The sequence below is a fragment of the Tetrao urogallus genome (genome assembly GCF_951394365.1).
Source record: "Tetrao urogallus genome assembly, chromosome: 9".
Taxonomy (NCBI): domain Eukaryota; kingdom Metazoa; phylum Chordata; class Aves; order Galliformes; family Phasianidae; genus Tetrao; species Tetrao urogallus.
This window is the reverse complement of record NC_136822.1, coordinates 11,340,258-11,350,389: the sequence shown is the minus strand read 5'-3', so window position 1 is coordinate 11,350,389 and position 10,132 is coordinate 11,340,258. Positions and strand designations below refer to the sequence as shown.

Here is a 10,132-nt window from a genome sequence, read left to right as displayed (position 1 = left end):
ATTTTGGTACACATTTACTAGAACATTCTTGCCATTCAGTACAAATAGTTTGATTTCTACCTCTCCCCTCGGCCCCCCCCACCGCCACCCCCCTCTCCTCTCCCCCCCCGCCCGCCCCTCCCCCCACATAGATGCAACCACAACTCCACGGCTCCCCGGCTTCGACTGCGGTATAACTATGTACAAAATGAAACAGTACGTTCATGTTTTTTGTGTTTTCTCTCTCTCTCTCTCTCTCTCTCTTTTTTTTTTTTTTTTTTTAACTTTTTTGAAGCTAATAATTCTGTATTTACAAGAGGGAGTGGGGGAAGGCCGCTGCCCGAGCAGACATGCAGTTGGAGAGCTCTAATCAGTGGTTTCCAGTACAGCCCTACACGGTTGGCATTTGCCCTGGTAACCTTGTCTTCTTATGCATCCTACTAAACCCTTCGCCTACCAAGCCTTGGAACAGAGCAGAGCTGAACAGTCCAAAAAGTAAAAAGGAAAAAAAATAATAATAATAATTAATAAAAAAAAAAGAAAAGAAAAGGAAGAATAAACAGGAAAAAAAAAGAGAGAGAAATAAAAGAGGGGGAAAAAAAAAAAGGAAGAAAAACAAACAAACAAAAAAAATGAGTCTTCATTTTACTCAGTCCTGGGTCTACTGGCAGCATTTTGTTTTTGTTTGCTCTTTTTTTTTTTTATTCTGATTTCAGAGTGTTCATTATTTTTGGAGTCTTTTAAATAGGGTCTGGATTCGCTCGCTTGGGGCTTTTTTGTTTTGTTTCGGTTTGTGTTTTTTCGCTGTTTTGTTTTAGCGTTTTAAACGTACCATTCGTTAAAATTTGATGTAAGCGTGCTGTGGCTGGACGTGTGGTGGACTGCGGAGGAGGAAGGGGATAAGGAGCTGGCGGTCTGGTTTTCTGTGGATGGAGACACGATGGTTGGAGGGGTGGAGGACTCGTAGCCTGAGCTGGCGGCGGGAGAAGGCTGGGACCCCTGCGAGGACGATTCATGGACCTGCAAGAGAGAACCCGGGCAGAAATAGAGCGCGGCGGCGGCCCCAGGCCCCGGTGGCGGCGGCGTTCCGCGGGGACGCGCCCAACATCGACACCCGGCGCCGAGCTGCGGCCCGGTGCCCCCCTCGGGGCATTCCTCGGGTCCAGGCCCTGCGCGCCGGGTCTCCCCCCTTCCCTCCCCGGCCGCACAAACGGCGCTGCCCGGCGCGGCGGGGCGGGGGCGGCCCCGAGCGGGCTCCGGGCCGGGGCTCGGCTCTCCTCGGCGGCCCCGCGCCTCTCTCCTCGCTCCGCCCGCGGGCACCGCTCCCTACGGCCCGGCGGGTGCTGCCCGCGGCCGTCCCCGCAGCCCCTTCCCCCGGCCAGGCCCGAGGCGGAGCCGCAGCGCCCCGCACAGCGGGCGCCCTCCATTTACCTTCATGTGCTTTCTGAGGGAGCTGGGGTGAGTGTAGGACTTGTCACACATTTTGCAGAGATAGGGCTTGTCGGAAGTGTGCACATGCATGTGCTTTTTGCGGTCGCTGCTGTTTGCAAAGCGCCTGTCACAGCCCTCGAATTCACACTTAAATGGTTTTTCACCTATTGCAGAGGGAAGGAGGGGGAAAAAACGGATCGGATTAGGCAGGGCCGCCGGATCTCTGCTCGCCCCCACCGCAGCGCCGGACGGGAGCACGGGGCTCCACCACAAACACTCGCAACTTTCTAAGTTCAGCGGGGCTCAAAGCCCCAGACCTTCCTGCTCTCTTCTGTCCTATCCGCACCTCCGACCCGCTCTCGGCGCCCATTTCCAAATGGAGGGAGGAGTAGAGCACCCAAGAACTTTTCTTTTTTCCCCTCTCTCTGTTCGCAGGGGCGAATTCCAGCTGCAGCCCAGCCCTAGGCGCTTCTCCCGCTCCCTTTTCGCGGCGCTCGGAAGCGAGAGGCAGAGCCGGCGTGCCGCTATTTCCACCCGATCTCAGAGTCTGCTTGCCGTTTTCACGCCTCGCTGTCGTGATATTTTACCCTCGGCCCCCTCCCCCGTATTTTTCCGCAGTACCGAGCTCGGCCCGGCCGGACCGAGACACGCACGGCGGCCGCAACCCCACGAACCCTACTCGGAGCAGCTCGGCGCGGGGCGGTGCGGGGGGGAGCGCTCCCGGCCCAGAGCAGCGCGGCCGCCTCCCGCGGCGGGGAAAAGTTCTCAGGCCCCCGGCGCCCGCCCTCCTCCGCACAACAATAACACGCGAAAGCGCTCGGCTCGCTTGATTTCCAATCGCTCCACGGAATTAAATATTTACCAGCCCCTGAATCGCACAGGGGAGACGGATGAGCCGCCTGCAATATTTAGCACCGTTTCTCATCGCGCCACACTCAAAACTGCCGAAGAACTATTAATTAAAACCTATAAATTTACCAAGACCAGGTCGCTGCGGTTATTTTCCCCCCCCCTGCCCTCACCATTCCGACAGCAAACCGCGCCTCTCTCCCCCTCCGCCTCCCGGGCACAGCTCGCTTTTTGTCGCGGCCGCCGCCGTGCCCGAGCTCGAGCCAGCACCGCCCTGCAGCTCCGCGGCCCCGGGAGCAGCGAACGGCCCCGAAACGGCCCGGCCCGACCCGGCCTCGCGAGTCCACGCGCGGACAAAAAGGCTACAGAGAAGGTTACCGTACCTGTGTGAGTTCTTTTGTGTATTTTGAGATTCTCTGATCTGGCAAACACTTTGCCACAGCCTGGGAAAGGGCAGGGGAAAGGTTTTTCACCTGTGTGGACTCGGATGTGATTTACGAGTTTGTATTTGGCCTTGAAAGGTTTCCCTTCTCGCGGGCACTCTTCCCAGAAACATATGTGATTGGACTGCTCGGGTCCTCCAACGTGCTCCACGGTGACATGAGTCACCAGCTCGTGCATCGTGCTGAAAGTTTTGTTGCAGGACTTTTTGGGGTTCGCCAACTGCTCGGGCTCAATCCACTTACAGATGAGTTCCTGCTTGATGGGCTGCCGCATGTAGCGGAAGAAGGCCCCCGCCCCGTGGTGCGCTGCCATGTTCATGTTCATGTGGCCGTAGCCGTGCAGCTGGCTCGAGGCGTAGTGCTCGGAGCGGGGGCTGGTGACCTGGCCGTACTGCTCGGCTCGGCCGTACATGTCTCCGGAGAAGCCCAGGCGCATCTGCCCGTTCACCACGTTGGGCGAAGCGTGGCCAGCCGCTTGCTCGTGCAGCCCGGGGAAAAGTATATGTCCCGCGGCATCGCCGTGTCCGTGCGGGCCGCCGAAGCCGCCGGCGGCGGAGGCGAAGAGGCTGTGCTGGGCGCTGGCGGCCGCGGCCTCCCCGAAGCCGCGGTTGCGGAACAGAAAGTCCCGGGTGGAGTTGAACGCGGCGCTGGAGTAGGAGCCGACGTGGGGCGGGTGGTGGTGGTGCCCCAGCGCCGCCGCGTAGCCCGGAGCCTGCGAGGTGAAGGCGGTCTGCCCGGCCGAGGCCAGCTCGTGGCCGCCGGGGTTGAGTTTGAAGGCGCCCATGCCGTCGGCGAAGGGGTTGATTCCCAGCCCCACTTCTCTGTCCGTGACATCGGCCGCGGAGTGGTGGCGAGACGATCCGAACGTAGTGACTCCTATGGCGGGATACTGCGGTCCAGCATCCAGAAGCATCTTCCCAGCGTCGATGCAGCAACCCAAAAAAAAGCACGCGCGCACGCACACAACGCGGAGAGAAGCAGCAGCAGCAGCGGCAGCGGCGAAAACACCCTCTCTGGAAAGTCGGCGACGATCACCACCAAAGCAACCACATCAAAAACACCCCCTTCGGCATCAGCGCGGGGGGGAGAAAAAAAAGGGGGGGAGGAAAAAAAACAAAAACAAAAACAAAAACAAAAAAAACAACAGAGGCTGGTGGGAAAGGGGGGAAAGAGATCTTCGCAGACGCAAATAATAATAATAAAAAAAGGTGCCCCAAAAAAATATTCACTGTCTCTCTGCTTTGACTTTTCTGGGAGGCTGAAGTGGGGAGGGGGGTTGGGGTGGGCGCAAAAAGAAACTGCCCGCAAATAACAATAACGGCGAGAGCTCGGCGCGGGCAGCAGAAAAACAAAACAAAAAAGAAACTTCCTTCAGTGATTTTTTTGGCTATAGGAATGTCGCGAAGTGGCCGAGAGATTGTTTCTCTCTCCTCTTCGAGCTTCCCCACACTCTCCCCTATTTTTTTTTTTTTTTGCCTTTTTTTTTTTTTTTTTTTTCGCTTTGCAAAAAAAGGCGCAAATCATGCACAATATTGTCTTTTGCGGTTTATCTTCCTGGGGAGAAACTTTCACCTCCTCAGCCGGGCGGTGAACGCGAGACTGATAGCGGCAATCATTCCTGCAGATAAATGAATTGAAAGGACGACACCGGCCCCCCCCTTGATGAATGGGAGCCGGGGGCGGGGCGACGTGCGGGCGGACGTGGGCGCTGATTGGCTGCCGGCGGCTCCCCCTTCCCCGCGTAACTCCCCCCGGCCCCGCCAACGAGGGGCGCGCACGGCCGCCGCCCGCCGCTGATTGGCCGCTCCGCCTCATCAATCGCAGGTATTGTGAGCGCCCTGACAGCCCTTTGGACAAACAGGGCTTCCAGGAGTAGCAACTTTTTTTTTTTTTTTTTTTTTTTTTTTAATAATAAACCTTTTTTTTTTTTTTTTTTTCACGAAAATATTTCCAACGCATCTTTTTGTGTCTATGTGTGCTAAGGAAACAACAACAACAACAACAAAATCTTTGATTATTCTTTGGGTTCCTTTCTCCCCCTGTCTCCCTCTCTCTCTGCCCCTCTCGCTCCAGCACTCCTATAATGACGGTAATGATGGTTTCGTGGTGATCCCGATTTTTTAAGATCACTGAGCAACTTTTTAGGCTCTGAAAAGAGGAGCCCCGTAGTGACTCGCTGCTTTTGAAGTTGCTGTTTGCCGCCTGGTTAATACCGGAACTCTCCGAGAGTAGGTGCTGGGTGCGCTGGGCTTTATTTGTAGCCAACAGGCGTGATTCTGGGGGGAGCTGCCTCTGCCCTCCACCACTTTTCTGAAATAAATCTTGTTTTCTGCCCCCATCAACACACAGGTGGGTGAGAACTCTTCACTTTCTACTTCTGCTGTTGCTCTTTCTCCTCTTTTCTGTTTTTTTTCATTTCTCCTTTCTCTCCCCCCACCCCCCCACCCCCCACACCCTTTTCTCTCGCTCTTTTTACGGGGTCTCTTTCATTCAGGTAAAAACTGGATTTCCCAATTTCCCAAGCAGACATCGTTCCTCGCTCTGCTGCATGAAACTCCCGCGTCCTTTTTTTTTTTTTTTTTTTTTTTTTTTTTCCCCTTCCCATCTATCTTTATTTTTATTTCATTTCAAACCATCGATAGGAGCAATGTAAATTTTCTGACATCCAAACCTTTTCTAGTTCACAAATCAGTCACCCTTGTCACAGTTATTGAAATTCCTCAACTTGCCACACCAGGACGGTGGAAAAAGCAGGCGGTGCCTTTGTTGCTGACCAGGCTTTTGATCGCCAGGGAAAATTTACTTACCTTCAGATGAGTGAGCAGAAAAAGAAATAACACTCCCTTTGATTTAGTTAGAAAAATGCAGACATTTGGATTCAGTGCAAACATACAACACTTGGTTGTTTTCTAGATGCAACCCTCGATTAACCTGTCTTTCCCCAGCTCAAAGTCTATTGAAAATCTGCGGATAGTTCTTTTTTGTTCTCGCTACAAAGAACCATTGACTATATATTAAAATGATTGTCGAGAGGTAGAAGTGTGATATTTAAAGCAGAAAGCCTTTGTGGCTTAATCAATTAAGCCGAGCAACATTTGTACAATATTTTAAACGATGCTTCGGCTCTGAAAAAAAACCAGACCTCGCGAAACTTTACAATAGATGCATACGTGTGTGTATATACACTTATGTGCGTGCACATGTGTGTGTACGCGCACAGAAACCCGGCAAATTGTTTATTTACTCGGTCGCCTGCATATTCATTAGGTCTAATTATTTTCTAGTAACGAAAACACAAAAAGCTCGCTAAGACTCGGAATCCTTCAATTTCGCCTTTGTTCAGCCCTTCACTTGGCTTATTCGCAACTAAATCTGAGCCCCTCCAATTCGTGGTGGCAAACAAAGAAACTTTCAACTCCCGGTGCTAATGAAGGGCGCGGGCAGCCACCGCCGCGCAGGTACCGGAGCGGGCGGCAGCGGCACCGCCAGCAGCGCTGGGAAGTGCACGGTGCCAGGAGGGGTGGCAATGGATGCAGCCCAAGGAGGAAAGCAACCAACGACCGAGCAACAAATAAACTTTGATATGCCTTCAAGGAGCGCTCCGCTGCAGTTTATCTGCAGATGCACTTTGCCTGTGCTCAGTGCGTGAGGGTCCCTTCCAGAGCAGATGTATTATGTAATTTCCCTCTTGGAGCTTGGGAGGATTTGCAGCTTTTCGGAATAATGAGGGGCTGAATCTACACGTACGCGTTCATTCTGCAAAATCCGCTCGGAGGAATTGCAGTAGCTTAGAGCAACAGGTACACCCGCCCTGCGTGCCTCTGCGGGACGTGATCCTGTGCGGACGTCCCATTAATCTCTGCGTTTGGTTCTAAAATTAACCGGAGCGATGGGACAGAGTTGTCAGCGTAATGGGGGAATCTTCAGGGTGATGGCATCAGGAGAGCCTGAAAGTTGGGCAACGTGGGGAGAGGATGCCTCCAAGTGCAGGGGGAGCAGTGACAGTGCCAGGTCCGCACAAAGCTCGCAGGAAGGCGGACGGGAGTGTATTTTTAGGAAGCATATCTAAATATACGGTGTAAGAGTGAATGTAAGGAAAAAAAAATGTTGTGGGTTGTAGAAGTTATCAAGTGGGATTTGCGGCACGCTCTCTGCAGGAAACGAAAGCTGCTCCAGTTCAAAGCCACATGCACCAACGTGACATATAAGCCATTAAAATATCATCCTGACGGCTCATTTCTGCTTCATCATACATTCCCTAACTGCTTCCAGAAAGCAAGAAAAGAAGAAATGAAGGATGACCGCCTCGATGGAAGCGCCAAAGAGGTGGTGGGTTCTTACGGGGGGGGGGGGGGGGGAGGGGGTGAAGAGAAAGAGGGGGAAGGGGGGGAGGGGGGAGCATTGTTTTCCTTTTCTTTCTTTCTTTCTTTTCCCTTCCCCCTTCCCCCCAGTCACACCCCACACCCCTTACGCACCCCCCCCCCCCCCACCACCCCCCCTTAATTTTTGCCAGTTCAGATATGAGGGGAAACCTTCAACAGGTCGAAGGGGTAAGTGCCGGGGAGGAGGGAGTGCCTTGGGTGGCTGCCCCCACCGCCTTCCCCAAGACTTGGGGGACAGCTCCCTGCCTTCGGGGGTCTCCGCAGGAGGAGGCTCGGCCACCCCTGGGAAGAAGGGTCGGAGCCCCGCGGGGCCCTGAGGCAGCGCCTCGGCGGCCCCGAACCCACGTGGGGCCGGCTCCCGGCAGCACCTCGGCGTGTGGGGCGGGCGCACGAGAGAGAAACCCCGGGGTGCCGTCGAGGGGGGCACCGACACTCACCGCCGGCCCCGGCCAACTTTCCGGACCCTGAGGGGCGGGCTGGGCGGCACTCCGCAGGGCGGAGCGGGACGGGGGTCTGCGGATAGAGGCGGGGGTGGCTCCGGGCGGGACGACGGCAGCTAGGTGGAGAAGGGCAACGGCGGGACCAGCTCGGTCCCGCGGTCACCTAGGTGGCCGGGGGTATCGAGGAGAGGGCGAGGGGCGCCGACAGTGTTGAGACCCGTGGTACGGCGTCCCAAGGATGCGCTCCCCGCCCAGCGCCTCGCCCACCGCCGCGCCTGATGCCATGGGGCCGTGCCTGGGGAGCCGGCACTTCGGCACAGCGCGTCCTTCTTTATAGGCGGCTATAGGAGGGACGGAGCCCGGCCGGCCCCCTCCACCCCTATCCACATCCCACTCCCCGGGGCAGGACCGGGGGAGCTGCCAAGAAGCTGGGTGCTGCAGCCAGCATCGCGCAGCGCCCTCGGGGGGGCGGGACCCCATCCCTGGAGCCGTTCGGGAAAGGGGAGAGGCTCCCACATCGCAGCTGAGGTGACCTATGACCCGAGCTTGGCTCCGTGTGCCAGCCCCGGGCACAGGGAGCTCGGTGTCCCGCGGCTGCTCTGCCAGGCACGGCCTCCAGCCCAGGGCAACCCGGCCGGTTTCGGTCTGTGACGCCGTTTCCATTTGTGTAGCCGACTGTAGCCTAAGGCTACAGTAGCTGCTGGGCTTTGTCCACCTGGTCCCGAGGAACTTTCTCTCTGCATCGACTTCTTCCACGTATTCCCGGGGGCAGAAAAGGGTACCCGGCCTGACTGTCGCATCCCGAGGCAGTGCCAACAAACCCGGACACCGCTGCTCCTGCGGAGGCTGCAGGCAGAGGCATCTCCCGGCCCCTCACTGCTGCATGAACGGCTGCACATTTCTCCCCCTGCTTTGGGGAAAAGCGGCTGGATTCCACCGGCTGCTGGCCCGAGGGAACGTCGAGCCCTTTGGCTGCAACGAGGGCCCCGGTGCAGTCTGGAACCCTGCAGCAGAGCCCCAAGGTTCAGCCGATATCACGGGCAGGGTTGCCCTGCTTGGATGATGGGACATCCCGCTCCCCGTTCTGACAGTGGCACCTTGTGATCAGAAAGGCTATGAGGTCGTCCCAGAGTTTTAGTCAATATTTACTCAGTTCCACAACTGTTTTGCCTTCGCTTTTGTCATCTGGTAACCATTTGAAATATTAAATGCAGCAAATTTGTATTTATTTATTTATTTTGTCCAGTTTCAACAAGTTTCGGAGAATGCTCGGGAGCTGAGCTCTCCCAGCTCCTCCATCCTACCCCATACAGCACCACTCCTGCAGAACTCTTGCCAGTAGGGCAGTGCTTACTTCACTGGCTCTATAAACATGTGAACATGAATGGAAATTGACAAGTAAAATAATTCCTGAGGGTTTTCCTTTGGTCCTTTTTATTTCTTCAGTAATTTTCATCACAGCAGTGAAAAGGTTGAAGGCATCAAATTATTCGTGATGGAGTATGCCTGTGATAAGCTGATGAAGTTTCATAATTAATATCATCAATTATTTGTGTTAGTATAGATTTTTATTCCCCAGCCCTGGAGTCTCAATAATAATAATAGCAACAGAAATAGTAATAATGATCTCTTTCCGAAGGGGGGGGGGGAAAGAAAAAGAAAAAAAAAAAGGATTCTCCTCCGTTTTTCTATATTGTAAAACACTCGAGAATTTCAAAGGTATGTGTAAGAATTCGGCCTCGGACATTGTATCAAAGCCCAGATCTGTACTACTGCTGCCGCTCAAAGAGATGCGCGAAGTTCTGCCTGCAGCAGTGACAGTGCTCTGCCTCGCAGAGTGCAAAGAGCAAGCTGAAAATTATAGGCAGGGAGAAGTGCCAGGGTGTTACAATGCTAATCCTTGATGAGACAACAACTTGCGTTGGAGGCTCGCGGAGAGCCCGAAATTTAATTTCGGGAAGGAAGGATCTGTAAACAATATAGCCGAGTTGATAGAAACCCGCCTCACAACAGTCTGCCAGAAGGTGAATGTCAGATCAAAGGAGAAGTTGAAAAGATGCCCTTTCATAATTTTTTCCCCCCTTCATCAGCCATGGAAACTTCATGACTCCATAAAACATGTGATGCTTTGCTGGGGAGACAGCCTACAGTTTCCCCTCGGAGAAAGCTCCTCTCGCCCACCCCTTGCTGTTAACTCTTGGGGTTTGTTTCTCTCGGCGGTTTTTTCTTTCCTTCTACTTGCCTCCACAGTGCCCAAGCCATACATAGCCGTACTCATTTCATATCACACACAAACTGTTATGCTCTTAACTTTCCACCCCTCTTCCCCAACAGGAACCAAGTCAGGAAATGAGGCACAAGACTCCCCTTGTAATGAGGAAAAGAAAACGACTTTACAGAAACATCCTGGAAAAGTCAAGTAAGTTAAAATATGTCTATTTTTCAGTTCAAAGGAGACAATATTTTTTTCAGCTTAGTGTTTAACATACTTGCATAAACACAAATCAGCGACACAACGCCCCACCAGCAGCTGCCTAATCCTGCTGAATGCCTATTCATTTGGAGGTTCTAGAATTAATATTTGACGACTCTCTCATTGAAACAACAA

The 10,132-nt window shown here is 53.9% G+C and overlaps 1 protein-coding gene across 1 annotated transcript; it reads right to left on the bottom strand.

Annotated features, from left to right (window-relative positions):
• Positions 1–801: 801 nt before the first annotated feature.
• On the bottom strand, positions 802–3,615 carry LOC306949825 (zinc finger protein ZIC 1; the record flags this gene model as incomplete). The annotated part of the gene is made up of 3 exons (XM_079539861.1): positions 802–999; positions 1,411–1,574; positions 2,643–3,615. 3 exons carry the CDS (start codon positions 3,613–3,615, stop codon positions 802–804), a joined length of 1,335 nt encoding a protein of 444 aa, XP_079395987.1.
• Positions 3,616–10,132: the final 6,517 nt, after the last annotated feature.